The 21,620-nt window shown below is 47.7% G+C and overlaps 1 protein-coding gene across 1 annotated transcript in view; it reads left to right on the forward strand.

Moving 5' to 3' along the window:
- ADAM19 (ADAM metallopeptidase domain 19) overlaps positions 1-20,782 on the forward strand; it is a 32,001-nt gene extending 11,219 nt beyond the window's left edge. Inside the window, exons 4-23 of the mRNA XM_054288103.1 lie at positions 1,630-1,708; positions 2,704-2,780; positions 4,484-4,676; positions 5,114-5,179; positions 6,468-6,539; positions 7,332-7,498; positions 8,392-8,476; positions 8,723-8,862; positions 9,986-10,163; positions 10,967-11,056; positions 12,227-12,422; positions 12,747-12,855; positions 13,501-13,693; positions 14,231-14,311; positions 14,808-14,916; positions 15,018-15,150; positions 15,369-15,435; positions 16,064-16,270; positions 17,611-17,757; positions 18,472-20,782. Coding sequence (XP_054144078.1) covers positions 1,630-1,708; positions 2,704-2,780; positions 4,484-4,676; positions 5,114-5,179; positions 6,468-6,539; positions 7,332-7,498; positions 8,392-8,476; positions 8,723-8,862; positions 9,986-10,163; positions 10,967-11,056; positions 12,227-12,422; positions 12,747-12,855; positions 13,501-13,693; positions 14,231-14,311; positions 14,808-14,916; positions 15,018-15,150; positions 15,369-15,435; positions 16,064-16,270; positions 17,611-17,757; positions 18,472-18,546 — 2,464 coding nt within the window. The 3' untranslated portion in view covers positions 18,547-20,782. The remainder of the gene's footprint in view (positions 1-1,629; positions 1,709-2,703; positions 2,781-4,483; positions 4,677-5,113; positions 5,180-6,467; positions 6,540-7,331; positions 7,499-8,391; positions 8,477-8,722; positions 8,863-9,985; positions 10,164-10,966; positions 11,057-12,226; positions 12,423-12,746; positions 12,856-13,500; positions 13,694-14,230; positions 14,312-14,807; positions 14,917-15,017; positions 15,151-15,368; positions 15,436-16,063; positions 16,271-17,610; positions 17,758-18,471) is intronic.
- The last annotated feature ends 838 nt before the right edge of the window (positions 20,783-21,620 follow it).

The raw sequence follows: 21,620 nt of genomic DNA on the forward strand, positions 1-21,620 counted from the left end.
TATCACAGGCATCCAGTCCCTTTTTTAAACAGAGATGTTTACAAGGTTGATAAGATCTGACCGACAGGTACCAAAAACCAAGAAGGAAAAATCTTTGTGTTTGCTTGTGATGCAGTTTTCTTGACCCAGCTCAAAGAAACCAGGCAAAGAAAAGAAAAAAACTTTTTCCTGCTTTGTAGCAGTTTAGTTCTAAAATCTGGTGCATGACATGCTTTAATCAGGGATGCAAAGGGATTGAGCTGCAACTGCATCTGACAACACATTGCCCAGGGTGCATGTGGCATCCTCATGGGTGGCAAATGTGGCACTTTGGTGGCCTGACAGCCCCGTGGGGCTGCTGCAGGACTGTTCCATCAATGGGGCATGTCTGTGATCGTCCTCCAAATTTTTGAAGACAAACTATTGTTTTTAAAAACTGCTTTAATCCTACATTTTATGGCTGCTGAGATGGACACAGGATATGACCTTCTTGGTTTGGCCCAGATTTTGACTTGCTGTACTTTTTACATCACTGTTTAGCAAATGCAGATGTTTAAAAAGAAGGAGAAGGCTGTTTCCTCTGGAACAAAATCAAAATGCTTTCTTTCTAAAGGAGCACAGGAGCTCCTTTTATAGACTTTTGGTCTGATCCTGGGTTGAAGACAGGGAGAATATTGTGTACATGGGGATGACATGAACAAATTCAAATTGGGAAATCAGCATTTTCCCATAACAAAGATGTGAACCAGCTTCTGGGCAGCAGTTGAAATGCAGATAGAGATTGATTTATGATTGTACTCAGATTTGGGCAGTGGAGACAGTCTGGGTTTGAGCTGAGGACTCACACCAGCACCCAGATGTGGCCTGTGTTGTGTTTGCTGTGCGGGACTTGGTGCTTTGAATTTAATCCCAGTATAATTTGAGGCATAATTTGGCAATAGAAAGAAAACTCTGTGCAGACTCTTGTACCCATTAAGGGTCAGTGATTAGGTTGGGATGCTGGGTCTTTAAAAGTCCTTATGTAAAAATGGAATTGTTTACTTGCGGCTGTTGGAATTGGATCTTGGTGCCTAATTGAACTCAGGGACAGGCTCTCTGTTATTGTTTTAATTTAATAAATGGCTCGAAAGAGCACTGAGATGGCTCGTGGGGCCCTCCCAGGAGCGGATGTGCTCTGTGAGAGGTGCTCAGCTCCTGCCAGGGCAGTGGAGGGATGGAAGTGCCCAGGTCAGCTGTGCTCCCACCTCCTGGCCCTCTGCCATCACACTGTGCTCTGCACAGCTCCCACAGCCCGTGGTGATGCTCCTGCCATGGATCCCATGGCTTCTGGTCCACCAGGAGCTGCTCCCTGCGCAAGGCTTGGCAGGAGGGAGAGCAGGGAGCAGAGCACAGCTGGTGTCCTGTGGATCCCTGTCTCCCATCTCCCACCTGCCCTCTCGGGTGTTGCAGCTGGTTTCACACCATGGGTAGAAAACAGTCACTGCCCCAAATCCACAGCAGCAGGAATATTTACACTGGCTTCAGAAAGAGCTGGCTCTAGCTGATTTTACAGCACCCCTAAGAAGCAGAAATCCAGGTTAAAAAAAAAAAAAGTCTTACCATCTTAATTTTTAATTTTGCCTTTCTTTCACCCCTCCACTGTGTCTGCAGAAACCTCTTTGCACCAGGCTACGCTGAGACCCACTACAGCCACACTGGGGAAGCCCAGAGCACGCCCCTGAGCCACACGGTGAGTGCAGAGATCCTTCCCTCCTGAGCCTGCAGGGCACACGGGCTGGGTGAGGAGAAGCAGGTGAACCTCTTCCTACTGGGCCTTTTTTAATAAGGGCACAGATCCCCACAGCTTAGAGCTGAAGGGGAGGGCAGTGCAGCTTTCTGATCCGGGAGGTTCCAGTGGGAAAGCTGCTCCATCCCCCAAAAATGGTAAAAACATCTTTCTGTTTTGCCTGAGCTCTGTTATGAGAGCCAAGGTCAGCAGCCAGCATTGCTCCCCTCTCTCTGGGTGCTGGGGAATTGTTTATTCCTCACACTGCTCACCCCCTTGCTTTTAGCTTTGCCACCAAGGGCCTTCCCAGCCTTTGGGGAAAGCAGCCCCGATAAGCCAGCTCCCGTTCAATATAAACCCCATAAATTACTGATCTCACCAGGCTTGGCTGCCCCTGCTGCAGCAGCACAAAGATGTGCATTGGTCACAAAGCAAAAATAAGAGATAAAATCCCCATGAGATCATCCTTCCTGCTGCTGCCCCGGGGTGAGGGGAAGGGATATAATGAATATATTGGCGTTTCTGCCCCAAAGCCTCCTTGTCCCTGCCAGAGGCCGCCTTTGTCCCACCAGCTGCCCCAGTGCCCACAGTGTCACCCTGTGTGGGGCTGCAGCCGCATCCCTTGGGGCACGGCCCGGGGCCAGCTGCCATCGATGGATGGGCAGCTCCTGCTCCAGCAGAAAGATTTGGGTCTGCCCCGGTGCTGCAGCCATCCCGGTCCTCCCCTGGGGGATTCAGAGCTCTCCATTTTTGCTGACAACAAGGAGCTGTTTGATGCCAAGTTTCGCGGCGGAGTCACGGAGATTTAGCGCTGATAATGAGCCGCCAAAGGCAGCGGAAAGGGAACACAGCGAGCGGGGAGTGTCGGCAGCGCCCGCACGGGACTCGGCGACGCCTGAATTTATCCCATGTGCCGTGTCCGTCCCAGCAGCCCCAACCCTGCCTCCTCTGCCTTGCAGGAGCACTGCTTCTACCACGGCACCGTGCGCGGCTGGCAGCGCTCCAGCGTCACCCTCAGCGCCTGCCGAGGGCTGCGGTGAGTGCCGGGGGCGCTGGAATCGGGAAGGGACCGGGAATGGTCTTGGAAATACCTCTGGGAATGGCCCCTGGAAATGCCCCCGGGAATGCCTCTGGGAATGGCCCTTGGAAATGCCACCAGGAATGCCCTTGGAAATGCCACCGGGAATGCCCTTGGAAACACTCCTGGGAATGCCACCAGGAATGCCCTTGGAAATACCACCGGGAATGCCCCTGCTCAGGTGTTGCCCCCTGAGCTCTTCTCCCAGTAGCCTGATTCTCTCCAAGTGGTTGGAGAGCTCTCAAAGGCCACCCAAGCTGGGTGTAAAAAGGGGCATATTGTGGAAAATACAGAATTTGGGGTGTCATTAGTAGCCATGGCCCCCGAAGCAGCTCCAGGACCCTTCCCCTGTGTGCTGCCAGTGTGGACAGGTGCAGTGACTGAGTTTAACCTGAGCCCACTGCAGCAGGAGACTCTTGTTGGTGGCTCAGGGCTGCATCTGTCACAGGCAGGGACAGGACTCACCACGTCCCAGCACAGTGCTCTGCACTTGTGCAGAAACCTTCTCCCACTCTCTCACAGGTGGCAATTTTCTGTGTGTTTTGGGGCAAAGTCTTCAAGGCTGAGCTCCCTCCTGGGCTGTGAGCTTTCTCCTTCTCGCCAGGTGGTGCCAGGGCTGTGTGTGTGAAACCTTTATTTTGGGAGTAATGGAGTCTTTGGCTGGAAAAGGGGGTCTGTATCCTCAGCCAGGAGTAAATGAAGCAGTTTGTTGTGACCAAGGAGCTGCATTCATTTACACCAGCTCAGAGATTGTTTCCAAAACATCACAGGAGCTTTATTGACATTAGTGGTCATTGCTCTGGAGTCCTGCTGGAAGCTGTGCTGGTGGGACTGGCTCCAGCCAGGAAACAGCCCCTGCCAAAGCAAACCTGAGACATCCCAGTGAGTGCAGCACAGGCCAAAGGGCCCAGTGAGATAACCAGGACAGTGCAGCCACCTGTGGCTTGCAATAAACTCTCCAAAAGCAAAAGCAGTCACAGGTGTGCTTCTGCCAGCCTGTGTTTCCCTAGGCTCTGCTTTCCAGAGATGTTCAGTGTGCCTGTGCAGAGGCCTCCTGCACCCTGAGCTCTCCGTGTCTGCTGGCAGCTCCTTGCTGTCTTTTTCTCACTGCTAGGGAGGCACAGGAGCTGAGCACACGTGGCTGTTCTCACTCTGAGCCTGCATGGTGTGGGTGGTGCCCATCAGGCCACACATTTTCTAGAGGGCATCACACACACATTTCCAGCTCTCCTGGCTCTGAGATGCTCATTGAGAAACCTAGAACCATCTGGGTATGTGCATAACCCAGGGAGAACTTTGCTTTTCCTGTTGACAAACAAAGTCTTCACATTTTTCAAGTCAGGTCTGTTAAAGGCAAAATTCTTCTGTGGTAGAAAAGCTTCCACTGCCCCTAAAGAAAAAGCTGTAAATTAAACTTCTCAGGTTGCAGCACATGCTCCAATAGCCTCTCAATGTCTGAGGCCCACTGAATGGATTTTAATATATGGAAGGTCAGGGATTTCCCCCTCTGAACTCAAAATATTCCCACCCTTTTTATTAATGAACTACCTGGATAAGTGTCTTGCCAGAGTCAGATGGGACCTCAGCAGCAGCAGAAGGATTTGTCCCCAGTTGCTGTGATAGTAATCAACTTTCCCTTTTATTGCTTCCCCTTTCAATAGAGGACTTATCACACTGAGCAGCAATTCCAGCTATATCTTGGAGCCAGCTCCTGACAGCCCAAACCAGCACTTGATTTACAGGGTGGACAACCTGAGGCTGCAGGGAGGAGCTTGTGGCCACCAGGGCACTGTGCATGCAGCTGAAGATTGGCTCAGGAACTTCACAGCTGGGATGAAACCAGCAGGCCAGAGGGTGAGCAGGGCTCAGCCTGGGTCCATGCATGATGCTCCAAACATCCCACCTGTTCCCAGCCCTGCTGTTTCATAGCAGCATAGCTGAGAAAGTGAAATGAAGAGCATTTAAGAGGTTTTCAGCAAACTGGATATGAAATAGTGGCTCCAGCAGGGAAGTCAATGAGTGTTGGGGACTGTGGTGGGCTGTAGCTGTTCCTACATCCCACACAGGAACAAAGGGTGGGCTGAGGACAGGCTTGTGGGCACCTGCTACAGCTATACTGACCTTGGTTGCCCTAAATCAATCACAATTGGAGATCCCTGTGCATGACGGGGTGGGGTGAATGGCCAGTGAGAAAAAAACTGGGAAAAATGACCTCTACCTGTATTTTATGAAGAGTTTCTTGGGGAATATTGGGGGAGTAGCCCAATAACCCAGTGTTGCTGCTGCTGCAGGTGAAACGGGACACTCTGCAGGCTACAAAGTATGTGGAGCTCCTGCTGGTGGCTGATTATGCAGAGGTAAGAAATGGGATTTATTATATCCAAGGAGCACTGGGCTCAGAGCATCCCATCTGCAGCATCCCCTGGGGCAGGGAGGGCTGCTGAGGCTCAGCAAGTTTTCTCTTGCAGTTCCAGTGGTTCTCAGTGGACAGGGAGAGCTGTGTCTGGGTCACTTTTGTCCTGGCAGTCACCATTGGCCCAGGGAGAGATGCAGATTTGGATGAGGGCTGAGGGTCAGTTCTGGTGTCAGGGTAGCAGTGATCAGTCCTAGTTGTGGCTGGGAGAGTCAGAATTGAGAAATTTGGGGGTTTCCAGGAGTGGTGTGCTTCTAACTGCAGTACACTTAATCTCCAGAGAAGATAACCATGATGATGCTCTGCTCTGAGCTGCTAGCAGATATATAAATAGACATTTTTAAGGCTCCAGATCACAGAATAGGTCTGGGAGAAGCAGAGTGGAGTCAGCAATCCCTCCCCCATCCCCAGCCTGGACAGGCCAGACACACTGACAGTGCAAACCACACAGTGTTTTACTGATTGTTTAATCTGCAGCACAGACGGGAGCCAGGCTGGTCCTATCCATAATTTACAACTTGAAACTCCAGTAGGGAAAACCACACAGTGCTCTGGGCTATAATTTATTCTGAACAAAGCTAAAGAGGCAGAACCTATTTTGGTTTCTCTGTTAGGCAGCAGGACACCAGGGAAACTGAGAAAACACATAATACCCAGGAACTGCCATATGTTGTTCACCATTTGATCAGAGAAACTGGGACAGAGGCTCACAGTGTTCTTCTTAAATGCCCTTTCTTTGCTGGGTCCCTGACTAAAAGAAAAGTCCAGGGTTTTGTAATCTGTTAAACAAAAATGTGAACATTTTGCCACTTTAACTCTTTGAGCCAGTTTGCTAAAATTACCTCATTCATTGCCAAGTGGTTTAAACAAGCAAATTGGTTGGATGAGTGAGATGTGATGAGAGCTCCAGCAGCCACCACCTCAGGCATGAAGTCCTGTAATCACACATTTCACCTGGCACATTTGCCAGTTCTTTGTATGCCCCCAGCTCTGGGGACACTGATAAGTTTGGGTTGCTTCACTGTGCCACCACTTGAGAAGCACCACTGCCATGGTGTGCCAGGGATAAATTCTGAATATACCTGTACAGGTGGGCCTAAAGTCAGATGTGCAGTGCAGGGAGACTTCACTTCAGAGTTACCTTCACATTTCCAGAATAATGTGGCTCATTTTAACACATTTCTGCTCTTTGTAGTTGCCTTTGTGCTGCCTGACATGTTCATTTTGTTCAGTTTCAGAAACATCACTTCAACATTGAAGCAACGAAGCAGAAATTACTGGAGGCTGCTAATTATGTAGATAAGGTGAGACTGTGTGTGTGTGAAAGGAGGAAAGAAAGGCCCAGATCATAAAATATGATAATTAATTGGCCAGGAGAAAGCTGGCTTTTTGGGAGGGAGAATAATGTTTTGGCAGCTCTCCCCAGTGACTTGGAGAGTGTCTGCCAAACAATTGTGTTGTTGCGAATCCAGAACAGGGTGGGGAGATCTCCATTCCTTGGAGCCAGCATGAGCACCTTGTGTTTTACTCCATTTCTGTAAAAACTGTTACCTAAGTAATGCTTTTTGAAAAGGGACTGAGGTATTCACTTGAAATGGTGGAAAACCTGGGAAGTAGAACTGGAAGGAGCTTTCAGAAGTCATCCCTGCAGCGCTGTTGAAGTAAAACTTCTTTACTTTTCAGATCTACTTCCTTTCTGCTCCCCTTAAACCCCTTCCACCACTCTCTTCATCCCATTACTCATGAATGCTTCTCCTGTTGGCACTTGACATGGCAGAAGTGCAAACAGGAGAAGGAATTTTGACATATTGGAATATGAAACGTATGATATCAGTCTTCAGTCTTTTTCTTCAGATTATGTCTTTGCCAATCATTCAAAAATGAAAGCTCAATGTCTGTTTCAGTTTGAGTTTAGGTGGTTGCACATTTCTGTCTGCAGAGCTCAGCACTAAGCTGAAATGCATTTCCAGAGCAAGCATCCTCTCTGGTCATGTGAATCTTTAGTAGCAATTAGCAGGATATATTTGAGTTTTAAAACACAGTAAAATAACTTTGTGGTCCTCATTTTATCACCTCCTTTCTTTTCTGTATCTTAGTTTTATAGATCCTTGAATATCCGGATTGCCTTGGTGGGGCTGGAGATCTGGAATTATGGGGATCAATGTGAGGTAACAGAGAATCCCTACTCCACCCTCAAGTCCTTCCTGGCCTGGAGCAGCAAAGAGAGGCTGCACAGAAAACATGATAATGCCCAGCTAATCACGTGAGTTCATTCCTCCTGTTTCTGATGAGGGGGTTGGGTGGGTGGGAAATCAGGTTTTGTACCATGATATCCTTGCAGGATTCAAAGTGGCTTTGTGGAAAGCATTAATTGCCAACCCACCCCACTGGCACACAGAGCCCTGGTGCTGGGAGCCAGCTGATGGTGGCCTGTGGCTGATGGGCCATGATCCATCAGATCCATCAGGATCAGCAATGCAGATGGCATTGGAAGGAAAAATTTGCAGCAGCTCTCAGATGTCCTTTACCTCCTCCATGGAAATTCATCCACCAGGATGAGTCAGAGGACCTGTAGGGTTGAAATGCAGAGATACAATGCCTTTTTCCTTCTTTTCTTTGGTTGGGTTTTTTTCCCTCTAACATTACTGTATTTTCTGTCCATCTGGTCATGTCCTGAGCACAATTTCCAGGGCCCCCATTTCAGAGATTTCAGGGTGGTGCAGAATTCCAGCTCAGAGGCTGGAGCAGAGTGTGGCTGCACCTCAGAGGTGTTATCTACTACTCCCTGAAATCCCCAAATCCCAGGCTGGCAAATATCAGGCTTATGGTAAATTAGTTATCCACAAACAGTACTCAGCTAAGGATCCAAAGCTGGTCTTTTCTGTGCTTGTTGCAAAGCTCAGCAGGAGCACTTTTTGGAACCAAACCATTATAAAAAATAGGATTGTCTGGCTGGCCCACAAAACAGAGTATCAGTCCAAGATAAACAGACCTAAAGGCTTTGTAGCTCTGCTATGATGTCCTGCTCTGGAAGACACTCTAAAGGCAACGTGTCTCCCTGACCCTGTGTAGGGAGCTGTGCACTGCAGGGTGCATTTCCCTGCCTGCCTCCTCGAGTGCCTCAGTGCCATTTCATGCTCTTTCTGTTGATTTTAGGGGTGTGCCCTTCAAAGGTACCACAGTGGGCTTGGCTCCCGTGATGGCCATGTGCTCTGACTTCCAGTCAGGAGGAGTAAACATGGTAAGTGATTGCCAATCCCCAATACAGAGCTCCTTGCCAGCAGTGAATACACAGGAGAGAGGCCTCCTAAAGCCCAGGGAGAAAATATTTCCTGTGCAGTTCTCCACTCACCTGCTTACAGGCAGGAATACCTCCAGTAGATATTTTCTACATGTACAAATGAGAAATTCCCCTCACCCTATCGACCCAGAGGTGCACAGGACAGGCACAGGTAAAATGCTGATGTGCCTCTTTGGCCTTGCACAGGACCACTCTGATAATGCCATTGGAGTTGCTGCTACCATTGCCCATGAGATGGGACACAATTTTGGCATGAACCACGACTCTGCTGGCTGCTGTACCACCCCTGCAGCAGATGGGGGCTGCATCATGGCTTCTGCCACTGGGTGAGTTCATCCCCATGGGCTCAGGGAGGAATGGGAAGGGCTCTGTTACAAGGGCCTTGGTGGAGTAAGAGCTAGAGATGTAGAGTGAACGTGGGTTTGTTGCTGCCTGCTGGAGTCTGTGTTTATAGATAAAAAATTGCTGGACATAGCCTGGGGCGTGGAGCAGTAGCAGTTTGCTGATTCCCAGGGAACTGATTCCTGCCTGAGACTGGCCTTAGGTGATGGCAGCATTTGAAGGTGGAGCTCTGAACTGTTGGGCAAAAGGAAGATTTTTCCTGTTCCCTTTTCTTGAGAATACTCCTTGGTTTCTGAGAGCCTGTGTTTAATAGGAAAGAAGTCAGTGAGAGAAAGGGGAAGCAAGAGTGGCTCTAGAAGCCCATAGGAATTTAAAATTTGATTTTGGATGAGGAAACATAAAAATTTCTACACGAAACATGCCAGATGAACTCATACACTTAAAACCACATTCACCATTTTCTCAAGCCTTCCTCTATGTGAACAGATTTTTTTTTTTTTCATGGGCATCTTCTTTTGTGTGCATCATTTCCTCCAAAACCATTTGGGTGAGAAGTGAAAGCACAGTGGCATGCAAGCAGAGCACACAACATCCACACAAATGCGCAGCCACACATGGAGTGCACAGGCATTGTAGCAACAGAAATTAATAGTTTTTGTCACAAACAATATTCATGTTCTTCAAAATGAGCTGGTAGATAGGAAAAATTAAATACTATTTTTAGCAGTTAGGCTGACAGGGAGTTATTCATAGGCTGAGTGCTGGATTCTCAGGCCTGTTCAAGCAGTTGGGAATAAAGCACACCTCCAGTTTTGAGGAGGAGAGGACAGCCATGCTTGTCAGCAATCACAGTCAAATGTAACTCAACATATTTTGGTTCTACAAAGTTATTTTGTAAGGCCATCATGTTATTAAACAGTCTTGCAGTGCAGTCTTACTTGGGTAGTGCAGGCACAGGAAATCACAACCTGTTTTAGCACAACTCCAGGAATTTCAGGCAGAGACCTGTGTCCTGTGGCACTTGTCAGGATTGCATGTGCTCCTTTTTGCTTCTCTAAACCATTGCCCAGACCTGGCTTCATGTGTTTCTACCCTGTCTCTGTTCAGGCACCCATTCCCCAAGGTGTTCAACCAGTGCAACAGACAGGAGCTGGAGAAGTACCTGCACTCTGGTGGAGGGATGTGCCTCTCCAACATGCCAGACACCAAGAGGATGTATGGTGGAGGGAAATGTGGAAATGGCTACCTGGAGGAGGGAGAGGAGTGTGACTGTGGAGAGGTGGAGGTGAGATCCAGATCCAACCATTTGAGGTTTAGTGGGACACAATTTTTTTAAATTCTGTATTTTGCAAATGTAGTTTTGTGATCTGTAATCAGCCTTTCTTTGTGCAGGAGACAAAAATATCTTCCCTGTGTGTAAATGTACATCAAGGGTCTAAAATATTACATCTGACTTCACACTGTGTGGTACAATACACCCAGAACTCAGGGATGGTGTGGTCCAGGGCTGAACAGAGGTGATTAAAACTTCATTTAAAAAGGAGATGAAAAGGTGATTTTAGGTCACAGAATCACAGATTAATTTAGGTTGGAAAAGACCTCCAAGATCATCAGGTCCAACCTGTGACCCATCACCACCTTGTCAACAGAACCACAGGACTGAGTGCCACATCCAGTCATTTCTTGAACACCTCCAGGGACAGTGACTCCCACCACCTCCCTGGGCAGCCCATCCCAATGCTTAGCAACCTTTCCAGTGGAAAAATTCCTCCAGATGTTGCAGTTTCATATATAAATTCACTTTCCCTCCATTCCTGTTAAGGATGGGGCTTCTCTCAGCACTGCATCTCACTGCTGCAAATCCATCCTTTCCTGGGAGCTGGAGCCAGCAGCCCAGACTCTCCAGATGTGATTAGCACAAGCAGCTGTATCCCATCAGAGGGAGGTTGTGCAGTGCTGGCTCTCAGCTCGTGCTGGGTACCCTGGGAGGGAGGATTTTACCTTGTGTGTGACCCATGGTGAGTGAGAGCACATCAGTGCCAGCTCAGACCTGCCCTGTGAACTCTGCTGTTCCTCTCTGCCTTGCAGGACTGCAGGAATCCCTGCTGTGACCCCAGGACCTGCACCCTGAAGCCTGGTGCTGAGTGTGCCCATGGCAGCTGCTGCCATCAGTGCAAGGTGAGGGCTCTGGGCTTTCCTGAGAGAAAAGGGAATAACAGCGGGGCAAGTGTGAGGCTGGAAACTGGAGGGGGAAGGGGAGAAAACACAGACAAATATGGAGTTTAACTCCTCACCTGGTTTGGTTTGTCTTTAGGTGCAACAGCCATGAGTGTAATCAGACTAGTGGAGTCCTTTCTTTTGGCTGGTTAAATTGACTCCTCTGGTGTCTTAAGATGAACTGTGAGTGCTGCTGGAGTGAAGTCACACTGCCTCTCTTAAACACTGAGGGTTAAATCAGAGTTGATATTTCTCTCCATTGGCTCTAGAAGAAATCTAGACAGAGCTCTTGGAGCAAACCCTTCCTCCAGGGATAAGGGATGCTGTGTTTGCTCTGAACCCTCTTTTCTGGGGTGCAGCTGAATCCCTTTAGCTCTGGTGTTTGCTGAAGAACTGCTGGCAAAGAGTATAATTTTAAATCTCAGCTTTCCTTATAATGACTGTTAAAATGTGTTTTTGGTTTTGGAGCCAAAGATCTCAAATTTGACAACAAATTAACTCAAAAACAAACATGGGGAAAACATTTCTCTTAAGCTGATCGTTATGTTTGCATGTTGGCTGCATGCTCTTACTGACCTATCCTGAGCAAAATGGGGAAAACAATTTCCAGAAATCCACCTGGACTCACTTGGAACAAGCTTCCAGATGTGACTGTGAGTGCCCTTTGTTCTCCATGTGTGTGGTGGACAAGAGAAGAATGAACTGAGCAAACTCATAAGCAAGGGAGACCTAAGTTATGCATCAGGAAAATGTCTCCAGCAGAAATGACAGAAACAAACTTCCCAAACCAGGGAGGTTTTGAGAACAGATTACACAACCATCTGTCAGAAATGGTTCAGGTAAATTGGATCCTACCCCAGGGCAGAGTGAGATGGATCAGTGTCCCCATGGAGTCTGGCAGTCTTACATTCCATGCATGATCTCATTGCTACCTGGGGAAAGGATGCAGTCATTAATTGTACTCTACACAGTTCCCCCAGCTAATGAAGTCCCAGAGGCACAAGTCACTACTGACCTCAAAAACCCTCAACAAGGAGGACAAAGTGACACAGGGTTCTGCCTTATCCACAAACAAGAAACCACAGAGCAGCCAAGCAATAATTCTGGGTTTTCCCCACTGTCTCTTTGTAGCTGATGTCCCCAGGAACTCCCTGCAGGAAGAGCTCAGGACTCTGTGACCTCCCAGAATTTTGCACTGGCGAGTCCCCGTTCTGTCCCCCCAACTCCTACCAGATGAATGGGGCTGCCTGTGATGGGGGAAAGGCTTACTGCTACAGTGGCATGTGCCTCACCTACAGGGACCAGTGTGTGCAGCTCTGGGGGCCTGGTAAGGACACTGCCTGCACCACATTGCCAAGTGTTTCCACATTTCCACAGTATTTCCACAGTATTTCCAAGGTGTCTGGCACCTGCAAGTCACAGCCTGCTGGCCTTTGGACCAAAAAATTCTCTGCTCCTGCTGCTGCTCACCCTGAGCAAGGCAGGAGCACCTTCCATACCTGCTGTCCGCAGCAGAGCCTGAGCAGCCTTTGCTCCTGCCTTACTCACCTGGAGGAGGCAGTGAAACATTTCCCGTGCTCCAGCCACTCCAGAAAAAGGACAAGTGAGTAGTTGGCATGGGATGAGAGCCACTTGAGTTTTTCCCATGCAGGAGCACAGCCAGCACCTGATGCCTGCTTTGAGAAGGTCAATGCTGCTGGAGACGTCTACGGGAACTGTGGGAAGGACATCTACGGGAATTACAGGAGATGTGACATGAGGTACAAAGCAGAGGGGCCGCCCAGGGTTGCTCAGTGGAGAAGATGTTTTTATATGTTACAAAATCATGGGTCAGGAGATAAAAATGATCCATGCATTGGTTCACTCCCTCCCTCTGCCTCCTGGGAAACCAGCTGCATCCTTGTGGGACCTGGAGCCTTTACAGCTGAAGCTTTCAGCTCACCATTTTCAAACATCTAGTTGGTGTTCTTCTAAAGTAAAGCTACAGAAGGGGAGGTGGATTTTTTTAATCCTTAAGATAAATGTAGCTTTCTAACTGAGTCAAAATTTCTTAGTCCTATTTCTGATTTTGTTGAGCCATCCATGGGGACATCCCCCACCCGTGGGGACAGTGGGGTGGTACCATCAGTATCCATCAGATAATTCTTGGGGAGGTGCATGATCTCATCACTGATACTTCTCTCCATTGGCTCTAAAAGAAATCCTGACAGAGCTCTTGGAGCAAACCCTTCCTCCAGGGGTTAGGCTGGATGCTGTGTTTGCTCTGACCCCTCTTTTCTGGGGTGCAGCTGAATCCCTCGTTTAACAGTGACTCAGCACTGCTGCTTTAATTTACATTTAGAGCTCATGTCTGCAAACATTCAGCAAGCCAGGAATAACCACTTTAACCTTTCCTTTGACATCAGAGACGCTAAATGTGGGAAGATCCAGTGCCAGAGCTCAGCTCTCAAGCCCCTGCAGCCCAATGCAGTGGCCATAGACACCACTGTGAACAGGCAGCGCTGCCGGGGCACCCACGTGTACACATCCGACAGTGAGGAGAAGGAGATGCTGGACCCCGGCCTGGTGTTGACAGGAACAAAGTGTGGGAGCCATCATGTAGGTACAGTCCTGCCTGGAGTGGCTTGGGGGAGGCTCAGAGTATCACTTGTCCACCCAGAATGTGCTTTGTGGTTGTCAAGCTATTAATTTTTTATGTCCAATGCTCTTCTAGGAGGTTTCTGTATTTGTTAGAAAAATAAGTCCTTAGAGGTTTTGGAGAAGGACACACACCAAAGGCTTTATGTCTCTGCCAAATGAAGTTCAGGGCCAGAGATAAATCTGGGATTTGCTAATTGGTTGAAGTTGTCTTGCTTAAAAGATGAGACACAGTTGGAACCAAAGATGTGAGAGCTCCTTCAGGGACTTGCCACATGGGCCTGGCCAGGCTGTGGCCAGCTGAGCTCCCACTTCTCTCTGATTCCCTTGGACTGGGATTTAGTCCCCAGTTTGCTTGGGAACCAGGTTAATTCATTTCCTGTTATTCTGCCCAGGGAGTTAATTAGTTGTATTTACAAGTCACACAATAGCACAAGGCAGTGACATGGTAGATAACCCAGAGAGCTAACACTGAGTTTTTGGATGCTTTCTGTGCAGGTTTGCTTTGAGGGCCGCTGCCAGAACATGTCCATCATCTTTGAATCTGAGAGCTGTAGCAAGAAGTGCCATGGGCATGGAGTAAGTGTCTTCTTTTTCATCTCCATTCCAGGCTGAAGCAGGATGGGCTTCCATTCTTGTGTGGCTGCTTGTTCAGCTCAGTTCTGATACCTTCCTTAGGTTTGCTCTGGACTTTGGCTTCTTGGCTCTCAATTTGAATATTTCTTTCCTGTTTGATGCATTTTCTAGTTCATGAAAGTCCCTTTGACATAGGGGTTAAGGAGGTCTGTTGGAGGGATATGAATTGCAATAAATGAAAAACAAGGAGTAATCTTAAAGAAAAATATCCTCGGCCCAGTTTAGATTGAATAAAAAGTATTACACATACTAAAGAAAAAACATAGCAAAAAGTAATATTTAGGGCAGTTTATCCCACTCCCTGAAGAAAAGCGTTTCCAGGCACTCAGCTCCCACTGGAGTGTCTCCTGTGGTGTTTAATTCAGCAAGGGCTTAGTTTGTTTTCACTTGTAGGTTTCTCAGTGGCTTCCACTTGAATCTCTGAATCTCCCCACTCCAGGTGTGCAACAACAACAAGAACTGCCACTGTGACCAGGGCTGGGCCCCCCCGTTCTGCAACAAGGAGGGGACAGGAGGCAGCTTGGACAGTGGTCCCCCTCTGCCTGAAGGTGAGAGGGACCAGCTCTGCTATGGGGCCCCTTCAGAAGGACTTGAGCTGGTTGGGAGCAGAGAGTTTTCCATTTAACAAACTCCATTTTCTTGTCCTCAGGCCCTTCAGCAGTTGTGATAGCTCTGGCAATCCTGGCTCCCATTCTCCTTCTCACAGGAATCTTTTTATTCTATTATCTGAAATGCTGGAGTAAATTTGCCATCTGTTCTCTAAAGAAGACACCTCAGTTCAGGTAATCTGTAGGTGCTGTGCCTTGTCTCCTTGTCCTCCCTCCTGCCAGGACAGAATTGCAAATGCTGTAAGGAATGTCACTAAATTGATTTATTGGTATAGTCACTATTGGCTTCTCATTTTTTCACTCCAGTGAAGATAAAATAGTAAATACAGGAAAACAAAGGAGAAAACATATCAAGACATTAACACCCTTCTTTTTCTTTCTCTGTTTGTCAGTGACACCTCTGGAACTGGGCATGCAAACCCTGCCTTCAAGCTGAGAACCCCCCAGCAGCAGAGGAAGGTAGGGGCAGGGTCCTTCCACCTGCAGGGCAGAGATGCAGCTGCCCCAAGGTGTGGGATGGGGTTTCCCTGGAATTGGGGAGTGGTTTTATCAAAGGATGGGAAAAGGAGACAGACATCATCCCTGGCTGAAAGTCAGTGGTAGCTGTGTAGCTCCTGTTCCTGGTGATTTCCTCAAAGGCAGGAGCTGGGATTTTACCAGACTTGTGTGGCTACTTGTCTCTCCTGCTGGATCCTCTGTTGTCACATCCCCCATCTCAAAACTGGAGAAATGGCAAACCCTGGGTTTATTTGCAAGTGTCACACTGATGCCTGGGTTATTCTGTTGTCTTGATATCCATTTCTGCATCATGATCCTAAGTTGTCCCAGTCCATCTAACGAACACCTATCAGACACACACACACACACACACACATATACTGGTGTTACACACACACAAACACACACATACTGGTGTTGCACACACACACACAGACTGGTTTTACACACGCACACATTGTGGTGTTGCAGGCAATATTTTCCACTCTTGTGGCTCAGAGACCTCACGTAGATCCTCAGAAGCGTCGCAGTAAGTACAAAGGGTGGTTTGAAGTGGAAATACATGAGGATTTGTGGTTTTTCTGCACAGGTGATTGGCTTCCCTGAAATCCCACCCAAGCCTCCTTCTCAGCAAGCTCTGGGGCTCCAGATGAGCAGGCAGCAGCCACCCCCCTTCCCTGGCAGCCCGAGCTGCAGTGGAGGGCAGCCTGTGATCCCAGAGCTTCCCAAGGACATTCCCAGGAGGATACCCCCGAGCAGGCCAGCTCCTCCTGCTCCCAAACCCCCAACCTCTCAGGTATGGACTCGTGCTGCTGCCCTGTAGGTGCTGTTTGATGGCAGGCTTGTTCTGGTGAGGCCTCTCACCCTGGGGGAACTGTTAGTCTTGACCCAAACTGACCCCATCTTATGTGAGCTTCCTGTCCATGGGGTTATTCTGAGAGTTTAAAGGAAATATTTATTTCTTTTGCTGGCAGCTCTGTTCAAAACTTATTATGGACCCCACATTCTTATTGGAAAGATGGTAAATCACTCAGACTGACTTCAATCCATTTTGCAAAATAATATTATTTTATTGGGGCCCCCAAAGAAGCAAAAGTAGCAAGAGGCTGGTTCCCAGGCAGTCTCTCTCTGAAGGACACAGAGGAAAACAAACCCTATGGAGCAAAATCTTAGGGAATGGGGTTTGTTTCTAGTGCATTGTTCCTGTGAACAGCCGGCACTTCAGCAGGAAAGAAAACTAAAACAAAAGCAGGAAGCTGAGTGCTGTCAGTAAGGAATAGGTATCCTTCCCAGCTGCTTGTTGACAAGTTCCCCCTGATCTCCTTTGTGTTCCCTCCCCAACACATCCAGTCTCTTTATCTCAGTCAGCCTTATGGGATGGAATACTTTTCATAGGATTTCCACAAGAAACCTGGCTGTTTCTGGGTTAGTGGAGAGCCACGAGTTGGGGAAGACAAAGGGGAAATAACTAATGTCACTTTTTGCTAGTTGCATTGGCCTTCCTGGATGTTTGCAGCATCTGCCAGATTTGCTCTCTTGCTATTCCTATAGGAGCTCTTCAGACTTGGCAGTCAGTGGAATTTAGTCTGCCTTGTCCTTCCTGGAGTCACAGGGCAAGTTCCTTGGAGAGCAATAGATCCCCAAGCCATCAAGCATTGCATTTATGCATAGTCTGAGGAGACTGCAGGGTTTTGGGTGCCCTCCAAGTCACGAGTGCAGCTGTGTTTGTTAAATCAACACCTGTAAGGCAGCAGCTTAGCACAGACCCTGAGCAACAACAGGCAATTGGCTCTTGTGGGGGTAACTTCTTCCCCTGGGACATGCTTTCCACTGAAATTCATTAGATGAATGGAAAATATAATGCTCTGAGCATCCTATTAGGGACAGCTGTGTGCACAAACAAATAATAACTGCTTGTGGGTGTGTGTGTGTTTGTATGGGCACAAGAACATGCACATATATAATGTTTACAGGCATTGTATGGGCAAACAAACAGTGAGTGTATGTGTGTGGAACTTGCTTCCAGCCATGAAGTGCATCAGTTAATGTGGCTAATTAAAAAGGCTCTGGAACACAGGTTACTTATTACTGCCAAAACTTAAGGCTTAATTTTGAAATTACTTTTTTCTTCTGTAGGATATTTCAAGGCCACGGCCACCCCAGAGAGCTCTGCCAGCAAACCCCATCCCATCCCGGTCCAGAGGCTGGCAGGGGAGCAGCCCTGCTGTGCCACTGCCCCCTGGGCACAGCAGAGCCCCTGGGCACCTCCAGCCTGTGGCACAGGTAGGCACTGGGAGGGCTGGTGGGAAACCCTGGAATTCACCCCTGGGGAATAAAAACACTGAAGGGAATATCAGCCTGCAGAACACCTTAGTGCACAGCCCAGGTGGGGGACACAGAGAGGCTGTGGGTTGGTCACCTTTATTGCAGGGGTCTCTGGTTTTACCTGTTTCACATTAAGAATTCAGGGAGTTGAGCAAAACAGTGAATTCATTCCTCCACAGCCCTGAACACTTCCTCAGGCAAAGCATTTGTGTGAGTGGGGCAGAGCAGCAGGGTCAAGGGCTGTGGGACCCAGAAGTGTTAGTGAAGAACAGCAAAACATGAAGATTCACACAAGACTTGAAGATTCCAGTAAAGAACAAAAATTCTTTCCAGCCTCTCTAGCTGTGGCTAAGGAGATGCATTCTCTGCAAGGAGTGTTTCACAAAAATCATCCTGAATACAGGACTTCATAAGGGACTTCTAGGCACTGAGTTCAGTGCTCTGGGAACACAAAACATCTCCACACAGCACAGTTAGGTGTCTCCAGCCTGCACTATGCTGTGAAAAATGGAGAAACTGCAGGAACCTCCTTGTGGGAGATGCATTCCTGTGTAATGCACTGGGCTGTGAATGCAGACAGGCTAACATCAGCTCCAGGAGAAGACAAGGACAGTGCTTGTTCTTCCATCAGTGCTCACTCCTCTTCTTTCCCCCCTTTTCCATCTCACCCAGGGTGCTGGTGCCTGGAGAGCTGGAGCAGTGAACAACCTGCACGTGGGACAGTCAGGCTCCCGTGGGCATTCCTGAGGCAGCCTGTGCCTGGCCTTCATCACCAAAAACACTCTCACACCTTCACTGCCACGGACAGTGCCTCAGCTCCCCTCCTCCTGCCCCAGCCCTGCTCCCCCTGTGACTCACCAGGCATGGCAGGGGTGCCCCAGGTACACGCCAGGCTCAGCTGGGCCCTCTCTGCCTTTTCCACGTAGGGATGACTCGTTTGTACGGTATTTAAATATTGTTGTGCAATATCCACTGCAGGGATGGGGGTTGATGGGGGTTTCCACGTGTTTTTAATCATTTATTTAAGTATTACCAGGGAGAAAAAGCTGTAAGTGCAGGTGCTGGCCTTGATGGGCTTTCATGTGGGCCCTGTTGGCTTCCTCAGCCCCCTCAGGCAGCTGCAGGAGCATATTGGTGCTATACAGAACCCACTGCCTCTGGGGAGAGCAGCTGGTGATAACATTCTTCAGTTTATTCTCTGTTTACAGGGGGTGGCAAGTGGGGCCCCAACAGGGAGCCAACTGTGGAACTATAATTTGTGGGGCCACTGTGGATTTTGGTCAGCTTCAGCAGAGGGGATTATTTTTTATTTCATGATTTTCCCCACGTAACACTCTTCAGCAGGAACATTGCAACCACTCGCTTGTCTTGCCCTGGTGCTGTAGATCCCCAAAGCAGCCCCAGCAGGGCCCGTGAGCTCCATCCAGGTCATCAGGACACACTGAAGGTACGACAGGGCCCCTCTGGCCCAGGTGCAGAGCAGAAGGCAGTGCTGAGGCCCCTCTGCAGCGTGCGGTACCGGCAGCAGGAGATGTTTCTGCACTGAGCTGTAACTCAGCATGGGCTGTCTGCTCCCCAAACCACTGAGAAACCTACCTGGAAAATGCCCAGGTGGTGAAGCAGCTGAACTATTAACACAACACATGGTGCTTTTGTAGGGCAGCTCTCTTACTCCAGGCTTTTCTTCCAGGCCATGGATGGAGAGAGCTGTCTGTGTGCACTTTAAGCAGCTGATGGTTCTGACCCTGAGGACCCTCCCTTATGAGTTTAGTTTTTTTCTTCTCATAATAGTTTGGCTTTTGTATGTGTTTTTTGGAATTTTTTTCCTCAGGATTTTAAAATAAGACCTTCTGTTGTGCCAGATTTTTTTTTTTCCTTGAAATTATTTCCTAGGAGAACACAGGGAAATCTGGAGCTGCAGTTACAACAGTCCTCTTGTGTCTGATTTATTATGGACAAATCCTCAAAGAGCATGACTGCTGCTCCACATGTAAGAAACTGCATTATTGGCATAAAGAAAATGAGTCTTGTTTGCTGGTTCTCATTCCCTAAGATCTACTCATTAAAGAAATCCCAGATAAACCCCAATTTAATAAACATTAAATTTGTAGTTATATGTAGTAGTGTATGTGTAGGATGACTTAAGTCACACTAGTTTTCACAACTTTACTACCTCTTTCTCCACAAGGAAACAGTTCACATGGTGTGTCTTGAAATTCTCACAGATTATTCCTCATCTTACCAATTTTAGACCTTTTCTTACCTTCTATGTGCCTGGAAAACAAACCAATCTAAAAAACTTCTTTCTGAAATAAGAGAGGGCAAGTAAAAGACAACAGCTCTCTAATCTTTGTCTTTTTCAATATTTAGGGTATATTACACATAAAAATGTGTATTCTAACAATCCCCAAACTTGTTTCTTGGTATGTAATGGCAGGTTTGGCTGCTCACAGTGCAGCAGGGCTGTACAAACTCTGTAATTGTTGATTCAACCACAAGAACTTGATCTCACAGCTGAACCCTCACTGAGGGCAGCAGCACTCCTGCTCCAACCCTTGATCTTCAGCAAATGACCACTAAAAGTCACTAAAATTATTTTCACTGAATTTCATGTGAGCATGGGTTCAAGGTTTCAAAAAATGCCCCCAGACACACAATGCTCAGAGAACAACTGGACATGCCCAAACTCTAGTAGAAAACTTTATTGCTGGAATATCACAAAAATCTCCAAAAGGTAGTTTTAGAGTCCTATTAAATTTTCAGATGTGTGCAAGTTGAGTGATTGAGACCAGGGGAACTGCAGGAGGAGTAAAAGATGTTAAACCTGATTTTTTGAAAGATAATATTACTTGGGAGAACTTATAACAAATACATCTCACTTTCTTCTATGTCCTCATGTTAACGGTTTACAACAATGCTCTCTATGCATCTATGCAAATACTTGAAGAATGCCATTCATTGTGCCTTTTGCCTAGTTTTAATAAAATTTGTTGGTTGTCATTAACAAATACTCTTTCACTGTCTATTATTTCATGACCTCAGTTCAAATCTTCATTTTCTACATGGCATTTCTCCAGGGATGGCAGGATTGCTTTAATGAAATGTACTTCTGGAGTGAAGACAGATGAGTCCCATTTACAGCCATTTTCTAAAATAAAATGCATCAAGCATCACACTGATTAGGATGCCAAAACCAAAGCTGGAGTGAGTGACTTGGATTATTTTCTGCCACCAAAGGAGGTCGCTGCAGTTTTACTCTGCTCCAGATGCTTTTTCTGTTGTTCTCAGCTGTCCCTCAGCCTCTTTATCCTTTAGGGCTACACTAGTAACATGAAATAATGAAAAACTTTCAGATAGACCTGCAACTTTTCTTTTATTTTGAAAAAACCCTTTATTTCCCTTTCCACATTCCAAAAAGATAGCACTGAAATGTTATTAAAATAGGAGATTGGATCATATTCTCTCCCAAAGCCCCACAATATATTTACTCAGTGATGCTCACACCCAGGTATAATCAGGTGAGCATCTCAGACGACAGCAGGACACCTCATGGGGCTCAAAGAATTTGGGGGGGGGTTTCAAGCTCAAGATATTTCCTGAGGGAAAAAATACTTTGTATTTACAGCCACTTGGTCTTTCAGACTGAAAAAATTGTCACAAGAAGTCTTGGAGTCGGTGGTAGAGTTTCTCTTGACATGGGGTTTTAACCCTGCCAGAGCTCACCAGCCTGAGCAGGAATTGCCCTTCCTCAGGTGGGGTCTGGGTCAGTCCCAGCAACTTCACCAAGGCCTGGACACCAGAGCTGCTCTGGGAAAAAAAAA

The sequence above is a fragment of the Melozone crissalis genome, unplaced genomic scaffold (assembly GCF_028551555.1).
Source record: "Melozone crissalis strain CALT ecotype California unplaced genomic scaffold, PUWL_Pcris_2 ptg000061l_1, whole genome shotgun sequence".
Classification (NCBI taxonomy): domain Eukaryota; kingdom Metazoa; phylum Chordata; class Aves; order Passeriformes; family Passerellidae; genus Melozone; species Melozone crissalis.